The 24,365-nt window shown below is 45.7% G+C and overlaps 1 protein-coding gene across 1 annotated transcript in view; it reads right to left on the bottom strand.

Annotated features, from left to right (window-relative positions):
* The window catches only part of LOC102438052 (dynein heavy chain 9, axonemal-like), a 63,972-nt gene that overhangs the window by 18,643 nt on the left and 20,964 nt on the right, over nucleotides 1-24,365 (bottom strand). The window contains exons 6-11 of the mRNA XM_023743861.1: nucleotides 23,908-24,056; nucleotides 12,332-12,459; nucleotides 8,894-9,121; nucleotides 4,252-4,443; nucleotides 3,054-3,245; nucleotides 199-369 (exon numbers count right to left, since the gene is read on the bottom strand). Coding sequence (XP_023599629.1) covers nucleotides 199-369; nucleotides 3,054-3,245; nucleotides 4,252-4,443; nucleotides 8,894-9,121; nucleotides 12,332-12,459; nucleotides 23,908-24,056 — 1,060 coding nt within the window. The remainder of the gene's footprint in view (nucleotides 1-198; nucleotides 370-3,053; nucleotides 3,246-4,251; nucleotides 4,444-8,893; nucleotides 9,122-12,331; nucleotides 12,460-23,907; nucleotides 24,057-24,365) is intronic.

Here is a 24,365-nt window from a genome sequence, read left to right as displayed (position 1 = left end):
TAATGTAAATCTCTTCTCTTCCTTTTATTCTCCAATTACATTGTGCCATCAAATGGTGGATTGATTTAGGGCAGCTGCAAGTCTGCTCACCTGCATCAAGTTGCCAGGGTGCAAATCCCTGTGCTGTGTACGGCCAACTGGCCATCCCCGTGTGCAGTCCTCAGCTCCCAGAGTGACCTCGGCACCCCCTCCACATACCTTCTCTTCCCTCGTGGCCGCCGCTCCGTCCCCGACGTGGCTGTCCCGCGGCTGCAGCTCCAGCACCGTGCGAAAGAGCTTCTCTGAGGTCTGGGTCAGGAAGCCGATCTCCGCATTGGGGTGGAGGCCGTAGAGATAGGGTGACTCGGGGGGCAGCTCGGCATCAATGTACTGCAAGTCAAGGGCAGGTCGCTCACAAACAACCAAGACATCTCCCATCCCCGCTCCGCGCTCCAGGCTCCACGGCGCAGTCAGTGGTCCCTTCGGCCCTGCCGGTGACACTGGTCACCACACTGGCTGTCAGCTGCCCCCCACGGAGCAGTGCACACCCTGGCCTGCCTCCCCCCACACCGCTCTGCTGGGCCAGTTTTCAGACCTCCCCATTCACGAGGTCATTCTCTTGTTCGAGAAGTTTAGAGGCTGCCAGGACCGGTTTGGCTCAGTGGATAGAGTGTCGGCCTGCAGACTGAAGGGTCCCGGGTTCGATTCCGGTCAAGGGCATGTACCTTGGTTGCGGGCACATCCCCAGTGGGGGGTGTGCAGGAGGCAGCTGGTCGATGTTTCTCTCTCATCGATGTTTCTGACTCTCTATCTCTCTCCCTTCCTCTCTGTAAAAAATCAATAAAAATATATTTAAAAAAAAAAAGAGAGAAGTTTAGAGGGTTTTATGCAGCTCCAATCCCACCCCCTCCCACTGCTCCCTGACACGCCTGTCCTTCCACACACAGGGAGGGCTCCTCGGAGTCATGTAGAAATACTAAACCCTACCCGGTATTTTTCTCAAGCTCTTCTAGGACCTCAGACCTCTTGCCCTTGAATTACTTTTTCCCTCCCCCCTGTTTAGCTAAATCAGAGAAGACAAACCTACACACAACACAGGACAACACAGGCAAAATCCCTGTGTGGGTTGGGATGCACGACTAGGTGAGCTTTGCTGCGAACTTGAGAGTTCCTGCCTCTGGCAAAAAGTATTAGAATTTAGCCCAGCCAGTGTGGCTCAGTGGTTGAGCATCGACCTATGAACCAGGAGGTCACGGTTCGATTCCTGGTCAGGGCACATGCCCGGGTTGTCGGCTCGATCCCCAGTGTGAGGCATGCAGGAGGCAGCTGATCAATGATTTTTTTCTCTCATCATTGATGTTTCTATCTCTCTATCCCTCTCCCTTCCTCTCTGAAATCAATAAAAATATATTAAAAAAAGGAAAGTATTTGCATTTAAAAATTTAAAAGTGTGACACCCAAATAGCACATCTCAGTGCTCAGTTAGGGTGGGTTATGGTCAGTTAGGGTGGGTTATGGTCGGTTAGGGTGGCCAGTCTGCCATCCCTAAAAAATCTCCCTCAGCTTTTCTCCCCTCCAAAATATTTTTATTGATTTCACAGAGGAAGGGAGAAGGAAAGAGAGAGAAAGAAACATCAATGATGAAAGAGAATCACTGATTGGCTAACTCCTGCATGCCCCCTACTGGGGATCGAGCCCGCAACCTGGGCATGTGCCCTGACTGGGAATCGAACCGTGTCCTCCTGGTTCATAGATCAATGCTTAACCACTGAGCAACACTGGCCAGCTCCCTCAGTTTTTAAGGCTCAAGTTTTCCGAATAATCTCTGAGTACAATTCTTCCTATTACAGTGAGAAACTACCTCTCAAGTTTAGCTCCTAATTTGACTTTAATGATTTCTTGGTGTTAGTAAGGTCTAGTCTAAGTAAAATATTCCTTAGAGGCAAATGTGTGTGCTTATTTTTATATTTCTTCCAGCAGCCAGCACATGCCTGGACTTCTTGGTAGGTTCTCTATAACCATCTATTAATTGGCAGGTTACAGGGAGGGAAGAAGAAAAGGAAAAATCTGCCTCATCTATTGGAGGAGGTGTGCAAACCATGTTACTGCTGCCCATCACCTACTTCAGCCTCTTGTCAAATTGTTCCATAGACACTAGGGGACGCTCTTGTACAATTTTCTTGGCTAAAGCCTTGAAGACTTGATCAAGAGTTAAAAAAATCCTCTTATTTTTAGAATCTTATTGTTTTTAATTTCTTCTCAGAGGTCCATTTTTTCCCCCTGGATCAAATGACTTTTATGACTAACCTTCTTAAATTTTATGAATTAAAAAAAAATAAAAGCTTGTTGTTAATGTTTTTATGACCAGTATTCCCCTTAAGTTTGGTATTCAAAGTTCTTTTAAGCACCTTCAATAGATAAGCAATAAAAATAGTTTTTTAAAAATATGATCTTTTCATATATTTTCCATGGCAGGCTAAATAGAGGCAAAGATGAGCACCTTAAAAATAGCTGTAGTAATAGTAAAACAAAAACCCAAACTAATAGTATAAAAAAGCTTCGTTTGAATGTTTTTCCTGGTATATATATATATATCTGTGTTCCTAGCAACCAACAAAGAGTAGGAGCGGTGAGTGATCTCCTCCAAGATCATGTCCCTTTGAAGAGATTTGGAATCACTACTATAAACCTTAGCAAAAGTTAGCCTAGTTCTTACCTGAAATTTTGCTCCTAATGGCTTTGCCAATATCCTGAATGAAAACAATCAAATGAATGCCCCAGATGTTATTTGTAGAAAAGAGCAACAAATAGAATCATTGAACCAAATATCAAGAATAGAAAGATCTCCAAGGGCTCAACTGGATCATGAATTTGAGGCTAGAAATCTTATAGCTCTCAACTTGAACAGGGCCAGCGTGGGGCTGACCACCACACTTGGCATAAGCTGGGCTCTTGAAGCCATTCTTTCCTGGCGCTGTGAGCGTCCCTCAGCCACGCAGGGCAGCACCGAAGGAAGACCCAGGTCCCGCCGTGTGGGTGACATTACGGTGTCGTGGGGAGAGAGCCAGCCTCACCTCATGGTAACCATTGTAGTCCATGTTGCCTGGCAGTGGGAACCCTGGGGCCAGAGTCAGCTCTCCTTCAAGCATTTCCGGTTTAATGAATTCCTCCAGATACGTCCTGCAGAGTCTCCTGTCCCAGTCATCGGTGATATGGCCTCCATACATGATCTCTCCGAAGAGGTAACGCAAGTCATCATAGGGGACCTGAGAGACAAGGGGAAGAGAGAACGGTCTTTGCACAGGCATGGGGCCGGCCTCGGGTGGGCAGAGCAGGAGCCACAAGGCGGGATGTGCCTTGAGATTAGGAGCAGTGTTTTATTCACCTGCATACCCCGGTGCCCAGGAGTCAGGTACGTGTGGGAGCTCATTAAATGCTTGAAATATTACACCGACGGGTGAGCAGAGGTAAGGTGCCAACCCCCTCACATATATACCATCCCTCTTTCACAGTCATTCAATAGGCAATGTCAAATGGAAGAAAATAAGGACCAGGATACTTTTCTAATTTCCTGCCATTAATTAGCATATTAATTAACTCTCTCCTTTGAAAGGCCAAAGTGAATGAACTGTAGCAGGCAAGTTCACTGCTGTTGAAGTTAAGGAAGAAGCCTGTCCCCACCCGCTTCTGGGGAAAGCCTTGTCCAAGTGCAACAACTGAAGATGGAGTTGTGGGGGGCGGGCCTCCAGGGTTCCGGAGCTGAAGGCCGAGGGATGGCTCAGGGCATCTGGGCCTGGTTCCTTCCCACCAGGAAGGAGAAGGCCTTGTCGATGCTCGATTTGGTCCCTGAACCAGAAGAGCCTCGCTGGTGTGAACATTCCCTTAAATGGAAGAGCATGGATTGTTGGTGTACGTTTTCTTTGAAATAGGAATGTCAGACAGAGAATGGAGGAGACAAGGTGTAAGAAGAATTTGGCTTCTTCTTCAGCTTTGGTGAGAGGGAGAATTCTGCATCTTTGGGAATTTGTATCAGGTGAGTGTGGGGCCTCTTCTTGCTCCCCTACAGTTACAGTTCCCTGCAAAGCTGTGAGCACACGGGTGGTCCAGGCCCTGGAACAGACACTCCCGGGACTGACTCGCACCAGGCATGAGCCCCGGTTTGGTTTCTCAGCCTCGCGCTGGTCCTGGGGGTGGCCCATGGTTAAGCTCGCACTCCCTCACTCCTCGCGGGGTGCACCTCCTGCCCTCCCCGCAGCTGGCCGGAATCTGTACCTTTGCGTTGGCCTCCAGGAAGTTGTAGAGCACATGCACAGAGATGGTGAGGTCCCCAGTGTTGAAGGGGTAGGAGCGATTCCATCCCTGCGGCCCGAACTTTCGCCTCTCCGCCACCACCGCGTGGAAGTAACAGAGAGCAAAGAGGATGCTCTTGAACTCTGCCTCCCGGGAGCATGTCTCCAGGGTGTCCTGAAAGAAAAGGGTTGCTTCCCTATCAGCTCCTGCTCTGCAGGGCCGGGTGTGGGCCCTCGTGCCGGCCTTGCTCTGGATAAAGCTCCCACATGTCCCGGTTAGGGTCTGACTACAGACTGCGTTGTGGTTGGAGGGGACCCTGCTGAGGGCTTTCCTTTAAGCAGCGGTTCTCAACCTGTGGGTTTAGACCCCTTTGGGGGTCGAACGACCCTTTCACAGGGGTCGCCTAAGACCATCGGAAAACACATATATAAATACATATTGTTTTTGTGATTAATCACTATGCTTTAATTATGTTCAATTTGTAACAATGAAATTGGGGGTCACCACAACATGAGGAACTGTATTAAAGGGTCGCGGCATTAGGAAGGTTGAAAACCACTGATGTAGAGTCTGAGTTAAGGTTTACATTCATGTTACCAGTGGGTTAGTTTATGGTGCAAGTTTGCGCATATGGACGTGCTAATTAAGTTAACAAGCATCGCTCATGGCAAACAGGGTAGTGGCCATGGGAGCGTCCCGTCTGTCCTAGTCATGTCACTTTGTGCTGGGGTGTGGGGTGTGGGGTGTGGGTGGGGGCGCTCATGGCATCATCTCTTCCCTTCCTGCCATGCTTTTCTTACCCATCACGGAGGGTCTGTAGGTGTGATTGCTGCCTGTGTGGCTGAGGGACCCCTGGCTCGCTGCCGGGGGAGCTGCTGCATGGAGGGAGGGTGGGAATCGCAGCCCCCATCCCATGGGCCACTGGCTGCAGCAACAAGAGCGCCCAGGGGTCCTGGCTGCAGAGCGCACAGCAGGCAGAAAAGGCGTGGCTCCTGAAGAGAGGATGGAGGGAGGGACAGACAGGACAGAGATGCGGGAGACAGTCCAGAGGGGGAGGCAGCGGAACTGTGCTAGTGGGTTTTAAGGGCGATGGCGTAATAGTGCGGAGGGGATCCTGCGTTTTGAGGGGATGGTAGGGCGAGAACCCCTGGATTCTTTGGACATAAGACCCTGGGGGGTAGGGGAGGCCAGGGGATTGTCAAGGGCGGGGAAAAAAAGGACACATATGTAATATCCTTTGTAATACTTTAAGCAATAAAAAAATTAAAAAAAAATAATAAAAAGATTTAAAAAAAAATAAAAAATAAAATTTTTCTTCCGAGTGAGACCCTCTCTGGTCGGGAAGAAGCAAGAAGTTGCAGTTGGAGCCCAGGAGAGGCACTTCCAACGCTCAGGCAGATGGGGCTGGTTCAGTCCTGCAGTTTCTTCTGAGGGTTGGTCCTAGGACTTTGCTCATGGGAGGAGCGGAGGAGACAGGACAGGCTAAGCTTCTGGCAGGTTTTTCCATGGAAAACCCATGACACAATCTCAGTCTCTCTTTCGGGGTCTGAGATTGAGAACCGTTTTGTCACGAAGATATAGATGTGAAAGGTCAGAGGTGGTTCAGAGGACAAAGGAACTGCTTCCTGCAAACAAAACTGTATTAACTGCTTTCTAGACAGGGCCGCTCTCGGTGGCGTGCAGAGTGCGTCCTCCGGTGCTTCTGGCACCTTTGAAACAATCGGTCCTGCTGAGAAGTGCCTAGGTCCAGAGACAAGAAACCGCACAGGAAAAGCTGAAACTGGTTGACAGTGGCCACGCAAACGTCAGGACAAAATGATCAACCCAAACAGCAAGTTCCCAGGAAGCAGAAATAAAGTGGGGGTGGGGGTGGGGTGGGGTGGGGTGGGGCTGCCTGGGCCGCTGCCCCAGGGCACTGGAAGGGCAGAAGGGCACAATTAAAATTCGTTTGAACAATGACTATCACCATAAACCTATCCCTCTTCCTCAGAATACGTTAATATGAAGATAGTTATGAATGGTCCCAAAGCCAGTGGGGCAGGGACAGAACGAGCAGGGAAAGCCCGCATCTCTCGGGGATGATGTCCCAGTTGCCTGATAACTTGCCTGATAACCAAACTGACACGGGGCTTGCAGGGAGGTCAACCCACAACAGGGCCACGGGAGCAGACGATGAACAGACAAACCCCCAAGGAGCCCCACTATTTTAACAGTAATTATTAGGAGATACGGCACTCCTCCAGCTCTGTCCTCCAGCTCTGTCCAAGACCCTCAAGGTGGAGAAACTGCGAAGGGTCGGCCCCTGTATCCCTCAACAGCCAGCTGACTGCATCCTGTGCCTTTTATTTTGTTTCTAACTTCTAACTGTACTTATTTATTTATAAATAATTAATATCACCCGAGGATATTTTTTCATTGATTTTTAGAGAGAGTAGAAGAGACAGGGAAAGACAGAAACATTGATGTGAGAGAAACACATCGATTGGTTGCCTCCTGCACGTGACCCGACCAGGGCCCGGGTCAGGGAGGAGCCTGCCACCAAAGTACAAGTCCTTAACTGGAATCAAACCCGGGACCCATCAGTCTGCCAGCTGGTGCTCTATCCACTGACCCAAACCGGCTAGGGCTGATTTTAAAAGTTGTGATTAAATATCCATAAACTTTACTGTCCTAACCACTTGGAAGTGCATAGTTGAGTGGCATCTTGTGTATTCACCTTGCTGTGCAGCCCAGGGCCATTCAGGGCAGAGTGTCTTTGCCTGGAGGCAGCTGCAGCTGCCTATACAGAGGGCTGTGGATTCCCAAATAAGGGTGTTTATGTCCCCAATGTGGAGTATAACTCTAGAACATTTAGAAGTTTTGACCTCTGATACAGAGTATCTAGGAGTTTAGTCAAGGCCTATTTAGGAAAAATAAGAAAAAGAAAAAATGCCCCTGCCAAGAGAACAAACTACTTTCTGCCCAGATTGCAATGGGCACACATTTTTTAACAAAACAGCAAGTTAATCGTCCTGGTCTCCTGGTCACGTCCCCCCATTCCTGTTCCAAATTTTGTGTGGGTTTCGGAGTTGGGCTGAGAAGGTGAATGAAAGAGGAGGAAACTGGACAAGTTTCACTTCTCAGGTTTTCATGGCAGCTTCTTCGCAAGGCTGGACTGCTGGGTTCAGACACCAGGAGGGACACGGTCACAGTATAATCTGAGTCTCTGACTGCCAAGTGGTCTTCATCTTATTTTGCATTAAACCAGGCCCCTCCCCGAGGGCCCCTGGACCTGCTGGTTTGTGTTGGGCTAGAACAGACGTCCTCTCGGATGGTCTGTTTCAAGTTACAGAGATGACCCAACAGGGACTTGCGTGAGCTTTCGCCTGGGTCCCATGAGTAGAGACCCATTGATGCTACTATGACCTCAGAGAGGGAAGCCTTCCCAGAACCACCCCTTGAGACTGGACTTTAAGGTGGCTTCCATGGTCCCACCCCCCTTCCCAGGAAGGTGGAACTCTCCAAAGTAGAAGCAGAAGAAAGGGTGCCTTCCTGAGAGGATGAAAGAGGCCTGAGCGTGGACTTTGCAAGGGCTACTTTACATATGGAGTGAGCCACCCATGGGGTCGGCCTCGGCTTTTAATAAACACTCCACAACACGAGTCTTAGAATTCCCAGTCACGCAAATTCCAGTACCATAGTAGCCAGCATTTGAAACTTTGCCTAGATATTCTTAATCTCATTGTAATACCGTGTTCTCAAAGTTGTGCAATAGAATCCCCGGAGAGCTTGTTAGAACACAGATGCCTGGGTCCCACCCAAATTTTCTGACTCAGGAGGCCTAAGTGGGGGCCTGAGAATTTGCATTTATAACAAGTTGATGCTGCTGTTCTGTAGGTCACACTTCAATAGTCTAACACATGATTACATTCCAAGTCTAGATCCCACTACCTGACAATGACACAGGGTTTTTTAAAAAATATATTTTTATTGATTTCAGAGAGGAAGGGAGAGGGAGAGAGAGCTAGAAACATCAATGATGAAAGAGAATCATTGATTGGCTGCCTCCTGCACGCCCCCTACTGGGGATCGAGCCTGCAACCTGGGCATGTGCCCTTGATTGGAATTGAACTCGAGACCCTTCATTCCACAGACCAATGCTCTATCCACTGAGCCAAACCAGCTAGGGCTGACACAGGGTTTTTTGAAGCCTTGATACTCAAGATGCATGCAGATTTCAACTGTCATCATCTGAACCTGTCAACCTCCTGCTTGAAGAGCGTATGCTTAGCAACAAGTGTGTGACCTGTATATCACATCAGTTAGGTTATAGCAACCTGCCACTTTCTGTCTTGGAATATTTAGCGAACATGTGGACTTGCACAAGTGCCCCCAAACCTCTTGCCAAAGAAAGACCCCCAAGCTTGGTCCACCCAGGTGTACCTGGGAATTGAGAGCTAGGTTTTACTGAGTAGGCACAGGGTGGAGGTCAACCTCAAAGGGAGCGCATTTTGCCCACATTGGACATTGCTCCATAGCCCAGCCGGTCCCCGACTGCACCCCCAGCTGCATGCTCTTCTCCCACCCAGTTGAATCGGCTCTTTGTGAGGTGGGTGCTCGTCCCCCCTCCCTCCCAGGGCCATACCTGAGTGAAGTTGTCCAGGGCCTTGTGCAGGTTGGCATGCATGCCCGTGGGAGGCTCATTGGTGATTTTGATGGAGTTCTCCAGGATGCCCTGGGGGATGACGTGGCCCTCAGGGGAGGGCGCAGGCTCTGCACTGATGAAGACTCTGAACTCCGGGTGGCTGCTTGCACTGAGCTCCTCCAGCTTCTTCTCCAGGGTGCTGAGCCACTTGGCAACCAGGTGGATGTTCTGGTGGGAAGGATGGACCCCCCAAACATAGGCGTTTGCTTAGTTCTGTTAGAAGTAAACAGTTATAGGAAGGCAGCTAGAGGGGGACCTGACCTTAGTTTCAAATACATCACCTGCAGTATGAGTGTTGGCATTCCCAGTTCTGGGGGCCTCCTGGCATTCTGCAATGGAACCTTTGCCCTTGATATCCTGTCTCTCTAGCACAGTGTTCTCAAACTGGACTCAGCATCAGAATCCCCTGGAGGGATTGTTGAAACAAAGATTCTTGGACACTTCTCCTCCCTGCTTGCCCCTTTCCCCTGAGTTTCCGATTCAGTAGGTCTAGTGTGGGGCCCAAGGATTTGCATCTCTAATAAGTTCCCAGGTGATGCTGATGCTGCTGGTCAGGGCCACCCTTCAAGAGTCTAACACATGACTAAGTTACAAGTCCAGACCTGCTATCTGACTCCTGGATCACTGAACTCCTAATGCCCTAAAGCAGGGGTGGGAAGTGTCTGCCCGTGGGTTGTATAAGGCTCACAAAATCATTTGGTCTGGCCCTGCCAAGGCATTAGGGGGGAGTTAATTAAATGTTTAACCAAATATAACAGGATAATTTTTAAGTTGATAATTTTGTATGGCCTGAGAATCTTATATAATAAAAGGCTAATATGCAAATTGATTGAACCACGGAACGACCGGTCGCTATGATGTGCACTGACCACCAGGGGGCAGACACTCAATACGGGAGCTTCCCTCTGATGGTCAGTGTGCTCCCACAGTGGGAGCACCGCTCGCTCAGCCAGAAGCCTGGCTCATGGCTGGCAGACATCTCTTGAGGGGTCCCAGAATATGAGAGGCGCAAGCTGGGCTGAGGGACCCCCCTACCCAGTGCATGAATATCGTGCACTGGGCCTCTAGTGATGTTATAAATATCCAAATATCCCTTTGCAGAAAAATGGTTCCCCACTCCTGTTCTAAAGTGAGGCCCACGGACCATCAACATGGGCATTACCAAGGGGCTAGTTAGAAATGCAGATGCTGAGGCCCCACCCAGACTTACTGCATCAGCACATTTTAATAAGATTCTCCAGCAACCTGTATGTGTGATAAAATGTGAAAAGCAATGATTTAAACTCCTCCTAGCTAGCTTTCCTGACTCCTCCTTCTCTCCAAACCGCTCTGCTAATTGTTAGCAAACTCACCTTCCTACCTGTCACTGCTGCTCACAGAGGCTCCCTACTCCCAGCCTCTGTCATGTCTGTGTGCGCCTCGCCTCCTCCCATTGTGACTCCTATCTGTCTCTCTCTAAACCTACACTTATTTCTTAGTTCTACTTGCAGAATGCAGCACCCTTCACTTTAGTAGTAAAAACAGTGACTTTGCTTCATCGCTGGAGGTTTCACTATGATGGCTAATCCAAGCTCCTCACCAGGTATTCGGAGCCTGCTCACAGAGCCGCAGTGGACAGGGTGGCACTGAGCTCAGTACTTGGGCCACAGCAATCTGGTCTCTTGCTGCCTCTTCCAAAAAAAATGAACTAACAACAATATTTATTTCACGTATTTCACAGAGTTGCTACAAATAACCAAAGGTAATAGATTCGAAAGGTTGGTGACCTGAAAATATGTTCAATTAAAATTTCATTTGTACTCTCTCTTTTGGAGTGGAAACGTTAGCGGCTGCCCAGAGAGCAAGGGTTCTGTCAGCCAGGAAGAGCCAGCGACCAGGGAGTGTTCCTTCTTCAGGAGCTTTGACTTTGGAGTTTAACCTTTGCTCTCAGAAAGCACATCAGCACAAGATGTGGGGCCTGGGCAGCCGGTGGGTTCTGGGGAGGAAACTCCCTGTTCGTTGGCAGAGGGCTGGGTTCCCAGGGCACCAGGGCCGGGAAGGGTGTCTCTTTGGCACCAGGCTGACCCATGTGGGAGGGAGTAGCTGCTGGCATCTTTCCCCCTGGGAAGCCCACTGTTTCTAGGGAAAGAGTCCAGGGAATGGCTGGTCCCTCAGTTGCTAGGCTCTGGATCAATAACAGGATCTTTGAGGATGAAGACCCAGCAGGAAGATGCAGGGCAGTGAATGGTGAGGAGACGGGAAGTTCTTGGCAGGCGAAGCCAGGGCAGGATGAGAGTGCCTGGCTTTTTCATTTATTTTTTCTTTCATTGATTTCTTCATTGAGTGCTTTTGTTGAGTGTCTACTATGTTCACAGTAATGTGCTGGGGGCTAAAAGGTAAATAAGAAACATCTTTCTCTCAAGAAACATAGGGAAGACTACCTCAAACAGATTGTCAAACTACAGCGGGAAGGCTGGGGAGGGTTGGGGGGCAGAAGGGAGGGGGGTAAGAGATCAACCGAAGGACTTGTATGCATGCATATAAGCATAACCAATGGACATAAGACACTGGGGGGTAGGGGAGGCCAGGAGATTGTCAAGGGCGGGGGAAAAAAAAAAGGACACATATGTAATACCCTTTGTAATACTTTAAGCAATAAAAAAAAAAAAAAGAAATGTAGGGAAGGACATACCCATACATTGAATCATTGCAACGTAGCCAGGGGCGCTCTAACAGAGGCGGCTATAGGTTGTTACCGGAGAAAAAGAGCGAGGCCCTGGGGTGGCCCCAGCCCCAGCATCCATAGGAGCCGAATAACAAAGGAATAAGAGGCCAGGCCGTGAGAGGAGAGGGCGGCCTTTATTTCTTGTCAGCGTTTAGTGGAATTACTAGTAGTGGGTCCAGGTTTCCAAACCTTAAGTGAACTCTCAACGAGGAGGCTAAGTTCTAGTTACACATGTAATGTTCTGGTCATTCATGTAACAAAGAACGTAAAACACACAACACGACAGAAAAAGACATCAAGGAAGTTCCATGGAATGCACGGGAGGAGATCAGGAGCTACAAAAATCCCTGCATGGCCTTCAACCGAGTGCCAACTCCCCGAGCATGGAGGTGGGGACCGGCTTCCTTTTGTGAGCAGAGAAATTGTAACCAGACAGTGGCGACAGCAGGTGGAAACATGGAGAACAATTGTCAGAGAAAAATGACTGGGCATGGGGTAAGGAAGAGCACACACGAGAGAGAAGAATTGGAGAGGCGATTAGGAAGTGAGTGAAGGGGGCACGGGTGTGGAAGGAAAGGCGGGTGAGAGAAGAGAGGAAAGAGATGCCCAGAGACTGTGATGTGAGGTCCAGACGGGTAGGGGTTCAAGAAGGACCCTGATCAGGGGGCACGTACCTGCAAAATGACCCAGTGACCTTTCTTCGCAGCGAGATCCAGCGCGGCCTCAGCCACCACCTCCTGTCCTTGCCCCAAAGATACGTTGTGAAAGTTCCGATTGTTGAAGGTGTATCCGAGTTTTTTACCTAGAAGGAGTGTGGAGTTGTCATTACCATATCTGTGTCTGATGATCCATGCTGTGTCATGTTCACCTGGGAGCCACACCTCCACATCACTCCCCACACGCAGGTGTGCCTGGCCCCGGCCTCATAGGCTGATCCTTTCCTTCACTGAGGGCTATGCCGGGTGTTTCTCAGCATCATACAGTGGCTCTCAACCTTCCTAATGCCGAGACCCTTTAATACAGCTCCTCATGTTGTGGTGACCCCCAATCATAAAATTATTTTCGTTGCTACTTCATAACTGTAATTTTGCTACTGTTATGAATCGTAATGTAAATATCTGATATGCAGGATGTATTTTCAGGGATCACAACCCACAGGTTGAGAACCCCTGAAGGGTTCAGGAATCTGGAGAAGGGGTTGCGAGTAAATTAATAAAGAGACTAGACATGAAATATAAATTTGGAAGGCATTTTGGGGAGCCAGAGGAGACCTAGCTTCAGTAACCAAGTTCTCTCTGAACCTCTGGACCCCTAGCTTTTTTATTAACACAAATTGCCCTAAAGCAAAGCAGATATACATATCAAAGGTTAAGGTTTGGTATACAGTAGGCATTGTCAGGTTGGAGGGAACTGCCCTCGGCTGTCTGGCAGCAGGCAATCATATGTCTCTTCAGGTTTGAGGAAATGCCTACAGCTGTTCAGCTGTTTGGCCAGCAGCAGGTAATAACATGTAGATTTTCAGGTTTGGGGAAATGCTTTCAGCTATTCCAGCAGGCAATAATATGATTCAACCCTGCTGAATATAGAAGCCCATCAACCTTTTGAGGACTTGTTGCATTTTATTATGCCCTGCTGGAATCAGCTTCCAGCAGGGCTACGCCTACCAGCTTTCAGTTCCCAGGTAGAAGGAAGCACCGTCACCTAAATGTGTCACCCACCTCCTCACTGAATCCCCGAGAATGGATGGCAGTGCAGGTGCTTTTCTGCACAGCCTCCATTTGAAGGCCGTGGCCTTGGCTCACTGGCCTGGAGAGTGCTGATGTGAGAAGGCTCAAAGGGTAGCAAGCATGTGGGTGGCTCTAACTTGCTTTGTCCTCTGAATGTATATTTCCCTGGAGTTTTCCTGGGATGTGTGGCCAGCAGGGGCAGAATTCAGGTCGTTCTGGCTTACCATACTTTCCGCTGTGTAACTGCCTTCCCTACTAATCCCCACACATAGAAGTTTTATCTCCTCATTTTGCATGAGTTAAAGAGGTAAGACATGAAGGGGCTTCGCTGCATAGGTGGATGTTGTGGTGGATGTACCTGTTGGATGTTGCTGGTGTTAGGAGTGGAATAAGGGAACGGCCACATCAACACAAACATCACAACCACGTCACTGAGGCAAGGCCACGCTTTTGCAGTCCAAGAAAAACAACGTAAAGAAATGCCGTAATAGAATGGGCCAGTTTTACTTGGACATCAGTTATTAGCCTGACACTATAAAGTTTAGAGAAATTACATAATATATTTTAGGCAAAAAGATCATAAAAATGTATAATACCATGAATAAGTCATTAAGCAATTTTTCTAGGAAGGTAAAGTACACAAGAGGAAAGGCAGGAAATTTTTAAAAAGAAAAGTAATAAAATCTGCACTTAATCTGTTTTTGGTTTAGAGCCATGGTCGGCAAACTGCAGCTCGCGAGCCACATGCACTCTTTGGTCCCTTGAGTGTGGCTCTTCCTAAGCCTTAGGAGTACCCTAATTAAGTTAATAACAATGTACCTACCTATATAGTTTAAGTTTAAAAAATTTGGCTCTCAAAAGAAATTTCAATCGTTGTACTGTTGATATTTGGCTCTGTTGACTAATGAGTTTGCTGACCACTGGTTTAGAGGAATGAAAATTGAATATGCAATATATACTTGTGCTAGAAAATTTAAAGGAAACTGTCAATGTTGGACATTTCTTTTATATGCTAAAAAATATGTAGACTCTTCTTCAGCTGGATGAGGCAGAGCAGGATGAGGACTTTTTGTGGTGAGAAATAGTTATAGATTCAGCTCCGGTAAACCCAGGAAATACCCTTTTAGGCTGTAAGTCCTGGCTGGCAATGGATTTGATGTCAGCTTTAGGACCAGGGATACAAACAACCTGTTCAGAGAAAATACCAGGATGAAAGGTGCGTGGATTACGAGATAGCCTTGCTGACATTTCCACTTACAAAAGAGCCTATTTCTTTTCTTTATTAGAAAATGAAGGATATGGGAAAAGAGGGGCTTAAAAAAGATTAGTTTGAAAAGTACAGACCGGAGGGGCTGTTGGGGACAAAGCCCAGCACTGCCGAGGCCAGCTGGGGTCGGTTCGCATTACTCTAAGCTGGAGGCATGACATGAGGCTGAAGAGAAAGAAATGGATCTTGGAGATGATGAGGGGGGGGATTTGAAGGGATTTGGCCTGAACATTCAGCTAAATGTGACTGCAGCACACTCAAGCCTCGCGATGTGCCAAGGCAACCTTGCAGAGACCTTCCATCTGCAACTTTGAGGCTCTTGAAATACCTTTCCGGGCCATCAGCAAGCCCCTCTAGGGTTTCATGTTCTCTTGGGGTTTCACCTTCATATTGTTTTATGCTATGGCTTCCATGCCCTGACCTTCAGTGCCTTTAACTTCTCTCTCCCTTTAAATTTGTTTTATTAGACAATCTGTACTTTAAAAGGTATTCCCCCTGGTATTTCCAGTACCCATCTGGCACCATACATATTTATTACAATATTATTAACTATACTAGAGGCCTGTTGCATGAAAAGATTTGTGCAATAGGCCTTCCCTTACCTGGCTGCCAGCACTGGTTTTCCTCTGGCACCCGGGACCCAGGCCTTCACTCCAGCCGGAGCCGCCTTCAGTCTTTGCTCTGCTGCTTGGTGCCTACGTATGCAAATTAACTGCCATCTTTGTATCTCGCTGATTAGCCAATGGGAAGCGTAGCAAAGGTATGGTCAATTACCATGTTTGTCTATTATTAGCTACGACTAGACGCCCAGTGCATGAAATTCGTGCACGGGGGGAGGGGGGTGGAATCCCTCAGCCCAGCTTGTGCCCTCTCCAATCTGGGACCCCTCGGACATCCCTCTCGCAATCCTGGACTGCTGACTCCTAACCATTTGCCTGCCCGCCTGCCTGATCTCCCCTAACCCTTTTGCCTGCCTGATCACGCCTAACCACCTCTGCCTGCCTGATCACCCCTAACAACCTCTGCCTGCCTGTCTGATCATCCCTAACTGCTCCCCTGCTGGCCTGACCACCCTTAACTGCTCCCCTGCCAGCCTGACCACCCCTAACCGCCTCTGCCTTGGCCCCTACACCTGGGACCCAGGCTTCCCTCCTCTAGTTGGCCGTAGGCACCCAGGACCCAAGCTTCCATCCCTCTGGTCAGCCGCAGGCGCCTGGGACCATGGGCGGCTTCACCCAGGCCTGGCTTCTCCCGGGTTGGCTGCAGCCGCAGGCACCTGGGACCATGGGCAGCTTCATCCAGGCCTGGCTTTGTCAGGAAGGACATCCGGAAGGTCATCCGGAAGACGTCCGGTCTAATTAGCATATTACCTTTTTATTAGTATAGATTTCCTAAGCTGTACTTTACATCCCATGACTATTTGGTAACTATCAATCTATACTTCTTTTTTTTTTTTATAGCAAAGGTGGAGATTTATTGAAGAACAAGTACAGACTCCCACGTAGGGAGCAGGAAGAGTCCCACAGAACTGACTACCATGTAGGGAGGGGGAAGAGTCCTACAGAACTGACTCCCACGTAAGGAGGGGGAAAAGAGTCCCCTCAATCTATACTCCTTAATCCCTTTACCTTTTCACCCAGTCCCCCAACCTGCTTCCCCTCTGGGAAATCATTAGTTTTGTTGTCTGTGTCAATGAGTCTATTTCTGTTTTGTTTGTTAATCTTGTTCTTTAGATTCTACACATAAGTAAAACCATATGGTATTTGTCTTTCTCTGACTGCCTTATTTCACTGAGGATAATGCACTGTAGGTCCATCCATGCTGTCACAAATGGTAATATTTCTTTTTTTGTTGTTTTGTTTGTTTTTTGCTGAGTAATATTCTATTGTTATATGGACCAGAGCTTTTTTATCCACTCCTCTGTTGATGGGCACTTGGGTTACTTCCATGTCTTGGCTATTGTAAATAATGCTGTAATGAACATAGGGGTGTATATATTCTTTTGAATTAGTGTTTGGGTTTCCTCAGATATACACCTAGAAGAGAAATTGTTGGGTCATAAGACAGTTGCATTTTTAATTTTTTGAAGACCCTCCATAGTGGCTGCACTAATCTGTATTCCCACCAACAGTGCACAAGTGTTCCCTCTACTCCACATTCTCATCACCACTTATTGTTTGTTGATTTATTGATGGTAGCCATTCTGACCAGTGTGAGGTGATATCTCACTGTGGTTTTAATTTGCATTTCTCTGATGATTAGTGATATTGAGCATCTTTTTATATGTCTATTGACCATCTGTATGTTTTCTTTGGAGAAGTATCTATTCAGATTCTTTGCCCATTTTTAAAATTAGATTGTTTTTTGGTGTTAAGTTTTATAAGTTCTTTATAAATTTTGGATATTAAGCCTTATCACATGTATCATTAATAAACATATTCTCTCAGTCAGTGGGTTGTCTTTTCATTTTGTTAACGGTTTCCTTTGTGGTGCAAGTAAGGCCAGTTTGATGTAGTCCCATTTGTTCATTTTTTCTTTTGTTTCCCTTTCCCAAGAAGATATATCACAAAAAATATTATTAAGAAAAAGTCAGAGATATACTGTCTATGTTTTCTTTTAGGAGTTTTATGGTTTCAAGTCTTACATTTAAGTTTTTAATCCATTTTGAACTTATTCTTGTATATGGTGTAAGAAGATGGTCTAATTTTAATTTTTTGCATGTATCTGTCCAATTTTCCCAACACCATTTATTAAAAAGACTATCTTTATCCCACTGTATATTCTTGCCTCCTTTGTCACATATTAATTGACCATATAAGTGTGGATTTGGGGGCTCTCTATTCTATTGATCTATGTGTCTGTTTTTTATGCCAGTGACATGCTTTTTTGATTACTATAGCCTTGTACTATAGTTTGATATCTGGTAGTGTGATACCTCCAACTTTCTTTTTTTTCTCAAGATTGCTGTAGTTATTTGGGGTTTTTTATAATTCCATATACATTTTTAGATTATTTGTGTTAGTGCTGGGAAATACATTATTGTTTTTAAAAATAGGAATTGCATTGAATCTATATAGATTGTTTTGGATAGTATGAATGTTTTAAAAATGTTAATTCTTCCTATCCATGAGCACAGTATATGCTTCCATTTATTTATACCTTCTTCAATTTCTTTCTTCAGTGTCTTATAATTTTCTGTGTACAGGTCTTTTACATCCTTGGTTAAATTTATTCCTAGCTATTTTATAGTTTTGATGCAATTGTGAAGGGGAATGCTTTCTTAGTTTCCCTTTCTGATAGTTCATTATTGATGTATAAAATTGCAAACAATTTCTGGATATTTATTTTGTACCTTACTACTTTACTGCATTTATCAGTTCTAGTAGTTTTTTGGTGGAGTCTTTAGGGTTCTCTATATACAGTATCATGTCATCTGCAAATAATGACAGTTTTACTTCTTCCCCTCCGATTTGGAGGCCTTTTATTTCTTCTTGTCTGATTGCTGTGGCTAGATGTTGCAGTACTTTGTTGAATAAGCATGGTGAAAGTGGACATACCTGTCTTAAGGATAACCTTTTCATTTTTTCCCATTGAGTATGATGTTAGCTGTGGGTTTGTCAGATATGGTCTTTTAATAAAGACCATAAGTTAGGTATGTTCTTTCTATTCCCATTTTGCTGAGAGTTTTTTTTTTTAATCGTAAATGGGTACTGGATTTTGTCAAATGCTTTTTCTGCATCTATTGATAAGACCATATGATTTTTATCGTTTGTTTTGTTTAAGTGGTGTATCACATTTATTGATTTGCAAATATTGTACCAACCTTGCATCCCAGAATAAATCCCACTTGATCATGTGTGTGATCTATTTAATGTATTGCTGGATTTGGTTTGCTAATATTTTGTTGAGATTTTTGCATCTATATTCATGACAGATATTGGCCTATAACTTTCTTTCCTTGTAGTGTCTTTACCTGGTTTTGGAATTAGGATAATGCTGGCTTTGTCAAATGAGCTTGGAAGTCTTCCCCTTTCTTGAATTTTTTGGAAAATTTTGAGAAGGATAAATCTCAACCCTGGAAAATTTTGTAAAATCTCATCTCTGGAAAAAATCTACATATTACTAGTAATAAGAGAAAAAAATACATTTGGTGAATTGGTGCTATCACAAGTTCATGATTCTCTACCTCAATGCTTGGCAATCTTTCCACATCTCCAGAAGTCAGTTACATTTTCCTCATTTCCCTTCTTTATTTAAAATTCTTAATGAACTTCTCCTTCCTGTGCCCAGCAGTTTGCTTTACTTGCTACTTCCCTGAGAAAACATATGCCAGTCAGTAGAAATTCCTTCAGCTTATTGCTATTTTATCTGCATTTCTGCACATCCCTGTTATGTGTCTATCCCTGCACATCCCCATCTCAATGGGAGATGTATCCTCCCCCTGCCTATCACTCATTGTTCTCTAAATCTCATCTCTTCTTCTTTTCTTAATCTTTATCTCTGTTCAATCTCCTGCTCCCTGGCACATGGAGAAGCATGTCCCTCTCAACAAAAAGCAACACTCCACCAATCTTGAAACCACTCCAAAAACTTCTTGCACCTGGCTGGTGTAGCTCAGTGGTTGAGTATTGACCTCTGAACCGGGAGGTCACAGTTCTATTCGCAGTCAGGGCACATGCCCGGGTTGCAGGCTCCAGTGTGGGGCATGCAAGAGGCAGCCGATCAATGATTCTCACTCACAATTGATATTTCTATCTCTCTCTCCCTTCCTCTCTGAAATCAATAAAAATATATTAAAAAGGAAAAAATCTGTACTTGCTCCAAGCTAACCAACTTTCAATGAACTCTTAAATGAGAATGAGGCCAGGCACAACAAAAATGAGACTTTAAGCAAAATGTTGATAATCTGCATGCAAAGACACTAACAAAAAGTATTTCTTTGAACACTCCTTGTAGCAGGCCTACAATAACCTAAGTGAACTCATAGTTCTGACAGAACATTGGGAAGAAGAAAAGGAGACAGTGCAAGGCAAAGTCAGTAGATCAACTTCTTTCTGATCACAAGATGGAAATAACAAAATTTATTTTGCCGAAGCCAGGTAATTGGACAGAGGAGGATGGAGACCAAACAAGATTATGATGGAGTCAGTGAAAGAAAGGCCAGAGGAGATGCCTGTACAAGGGCAGAAAGGGGAGGTCCTCTGTCGGGAGGGCCAAAGATGCAGCTATGCTTTGAAAGGATGACAAATAGTTGAAAAAGAAGAAGCAAACTGAGCTGCCTCAAAGAACAGACAAACCACCACCATCATTATAATGCCGTACAAAGCTACGATGCTCTTTATTTATTTTTAAATATATTTTTATTGATTTCAGAGAGGAAGGCAGAGGGAGAGATAGAAACATAAATGATGAGAGAGAATCATTGATTGGCTGCCTCCTGCACGACCCCCACCAAGGATTGAGCTGCAACCCGGGCATGTGCCCTGACTGGGAATTGAATCATGATCTCCTGGTTCATAGGTTGACGCTCAACCACTGAGCCATACCGGCTGGGCATGCTACTGTGCTTTTTAAATTTTTTTATTTTATTGTTGACAGTATTACAGATGTCCCCAAATTTTACCCTCCTTTACTAACCTCCTCCCAGCCCCTGCCCCACCCCACCCCTTCACCACAATATTGTCTGTGTCCATTGGTACGCATATATGCATGTGAGTTCTTTGGTTAATTTCTTCCTGTCTCTCCCAACCCCCTCTGACATATGTCAGTCTGTTCCATGCCTCCATGTCTAGAGTATTATTCTCCTGTGCTTTTAACATTTCAAAGCCTTTCCACATCTGAGATTTCATTTTTATCCTCACAGTAACCCTAGGAAAAAGGTATTACTGGTCATTGGAAACAATGGGTGATTGCTTTTAGATGAAGCACAAGCAAAAATTATTGTGCAAACAAGGAAGTGTGTCTCATTTAGGAAGAAGGTAATGAGAAAACAGAGAAAGAGGATAAACTTAGAGCACTGTTAAAGGCTTAATGTGAGACGACAAGAAGGAAAGCAGTGGGAACGGAGGATGATAGGTTTCATGTTAAACGAAGGCCAAGAAAAGTGAATAAAATTTCCTCCTCCTCTTCCTCTTCCTTAAAAATGGTTGAGACGAAGAGGCACAGAAGTGCTAGAAAAGCATAGATTCCTAATTAGTGTCAATGGATGAGCTTCAGGGGCTTAGAGAAACCCCACAATCATATGCAGATTTTTGTTTCTGTGGGTTCTAAATTCCTGCCCAATATTAAGAACTGCCAGGATGAAACAAAGGGATAGAGGAAGGTAGAGTAAAGAAGAGAAGTCACATACTCAATGATGGGGAAGGATGCCACCTTTGCTAAGCGTCTAACTGGAGAACAACAGTGATGTGGTGACACACAGACTGTCCAGGCAGAGAGACAGTAAGTTTAGTTGATAAGCTGGGGCAGGGGCAATAGGGCAAAGCGCCTGAGTCAGTCACGTGGATTCCAAACTAGAGAAGAGGAGCCCCTCAGGCATTAGATCCAGGATTCGAAAACCTGGGTACCACCAGAGTATCTGTTCTAAATGGGTGCATCAGAAAATATATCAAACCACCAAGGAGGCAGGGGAGGAGAGAGAGAGAGAGAGAGAGAGAGAGAGAGAGAGAGAGAGAGAGAGAGACAGGTGGCTAAACAATCTCTCGCTGATGAAAAGCAAAATGGCCTCTGGTAAGGAAATATGAGTTAAGATTAAACCAAGGGCAGGGTTGAGATAATGTATTCAGAGGCAGATAACCAACATGGATTCGGGAGGGGGCAGCTGGCCTGAAATGACAGAAGGCTTCAGACCACATGATGGGGTAAATGGAGGTCAATGGGCAAAGGACAGTAAGGAATTGCTCATAAACCGGGTATATGAAAGCTTCCCAAAATGAAATTATGGAATAAAAAATGAGGAAACTAGATTTGTCAGCAGGAAAAGAATAAAACCGCCAGGGACTAGAAGGACTACACTATAAAAGGGTGAGCGTCAGGAACAACAGCCATAGAAAGGAATGGCGTTCTGATTCATGCCACTCCACGGATGCATCCTGCAAACATTACGCTACGTGGAAGAAGCCACACTGAAAGACCACATAGATACATGACTCCATTTGTAGGAAATGCCCAGAATAGGCCAAGTTTTAGAGACAGAAAGTAAATTGGTGGCGACTGGGTCTGGGAGGTGGTGGAATGGAATAGGAAATGATTGTTAATAGAGACAGCTACTTATGGGAAAGACCAACATTTTCTAAAATTAGATTATGGTGATGGTAGCACAGCCTATGAAAATATTGAACTTTCAATTGTATACTTTAAATGGGTGAATTGTATAGCATGGGGATTATATCTCAGTAAAGCTATTAAAAATTTGGGGATAAAGAGGAGCAACTTAGTGGGCAGTGATAAGAGCTAACATTTTATTTTTCATATTAGGAAATAAATAGATATTGAAAATGGATGAATTCTAAAATAGTGATGAAAGATTAGTAGGAAACAGAGAAGTAACTATCAAGAGGACTAAATTCAGCAACGGGCAGAAGTGAAGTGTCTGGGATGGGCAATGGGGCATGGGAAGCGTTGAAGCCAGGAATTATTGCTTTTCATTTTAAATTCTTTGTTATTGATATTTAAAAATATTTAAAAATTTTACCTAAAATTTTTAGGATATTACAAAAATATACATTAGATTAGTGAATAAGATCATTCTTTTCTTTACACAGATTCTGTCTGTCATTTTGGGCCAAGTTAGCTTCATCTCAACTACCTTGTACACCAGGCAGATCCGTGGCTCCTTTTATTACATAGTGAGCAACTGACAGCTCATGGAGTTGCATCACATGGTCTGGATTCTTACCTATGAAGACCTGGGTCTATAAAAACCTGTCAGGTCTTTATCTCACTTTGCAAATTGTTGTAGTTTTGCTAGTTTCATACTCTTAATTGGTCATTCAGTGGCTCATCCTTCATTTATTTTTTAATTTAATTTTTATTTTTATTGATTTCAGAGAGGAAGGGAGAGGGAGAGATAGAAACATCAATGATGAGAGAGAATCGTTGATCGGCTGCCTCCTGCATGCCCTCTACTGGGGATCAAGCTCACAACTTGGGCATATGCCCTTGACTGAAATCGAACCCAGGACCCTTCAGTCTGTAGGCCGACGCTCTATCCACTGAGCCAAACCGGCCAGGGATTCTTCACTTAATATATGTATTTACTGAGTGCCCATCACATGGGAAGCACAGTGCTGGGGACTGGGGACATTCTGGTGAGGACACTTAGTCCCAAGGAGCTGTCATTCTCCTAGGAAGACACAATTGTCACTGGACAATTACCATGTGACACACAAAAAGAAGGGTGCTCTAGGAGCACATGGGAGGGGAGCCTAGCACCTTGGAAGTCAAGTAAGGCTTCCTGGAGGTGGAGACATTGAAATTGGTGTGTAAAGGATGAGTAGAAGCTAGCCTGGTGAAGGGGATGCTGGAGGGGAGAAAGAATGTTTAGGATATTAAACGGCTGCTGTGTAGAGTATATAAAGAGAAGGGCAGGAAAATGTAGGCAGAATAATGAACCCCCAAAGATGCCCAGGTCTTAACCCCCAGAATCTGTATATATGTTACTTTACATGGCAAAGGGACTCTATAGGTGTGATTAAATTAAAGACTTGGAGGTGGGGAGATAATCCTGGATTATGAGTAGACCCAATAGAGTCATAATGGTCTTTATGAGGAAAAGAGGGAACCCATTTATTCGTTCAACTTCTAGAACTGTTATCTTAAGCCTCTAAGTTTATGGTAATTAGTTATAGCAGCAATAGGACATTAATGATGTAAAGTAGACTGGAGAAGTAGGGAGGAACTGGAGGACTGAGTTTCCTGTAAGCCCCGTAAGGAGTCTGAGCTTCATTTCGAGGGCCAGGGGAGCCTGTGAAAGGGTCGCACTTGTATTTCAGAATGATGCTCCAGCTACAATAAAGGGAGTGGGTGGTGGGGGGACAGAATCTCCTCATGAGCCTGCTACTATGGATTCTACCTCACAGAGCCCAGAGCAATGGTCCCTGGCGTGGGTTCAGCAAGAACCCTGATCTCTGTATGGTTAGCAAATACTGGGTATTGCATAACGAGCCCTCAGTCTGGGATAGAGAACCCGACAGATGCAAAGCGTAAAAGTGCACGGTGCTGGCGCAGCCTTGGCCCCAAGAAGGCGCTTTCTCACCTTGATTTTCCACATCCTTCAGTGGGTCCACCCCTGGAGACAGGATAAAAAATATGGGAGTGGCTGGTCCTGATTCTTCAAATGAGGTTGCAAAGTCTAATGCTCTTCCCAGCACATATTTGCTTCCTAATGTCTCCTCAACAAAATGCCTTCCAGAAAAAAGAGTACATAAACGTTTATTAGTCACAAAATACTAACATCTGAGAAACAGGTCTAGAAAAATGGAAGGATGTGCTCCAGGTCATGGGCTTGGTAGTTACGGAGCTGGGACCAACTCCAAGCACTTCTTGAAAAGTCAGCACTTAACATCTGTGTGGCTAGCTTCCAGCTGGCACATCCAGATCAGGGCTCCTTCTGCATCCCCACCCAGCCAGGCCCTCACTGACTCCTCCGTGAAGCCTGGTGTCCGGACATCCCCACCACCCCTCAGAAGACTGCCAGAACCAATGCCTTCGAAA

Source organism: Myotis lucifugus, unplaced genomic scaffold, assembly GCF_000147115.1.
Source record: "Myotis lucifugus unplaced genomic scaffold, Myoluc2.0 scaffold_416, whole genome shotgun sequence".
NCBI lineage: Eukaryota > Metazoa > Chordata > Mammalia > Chiroptera > Vespertilionidae > Myotis > Myotis lucifugus.
This window is presented reverse-complemented; position numbering and strand designations above follow the sequence as displayed.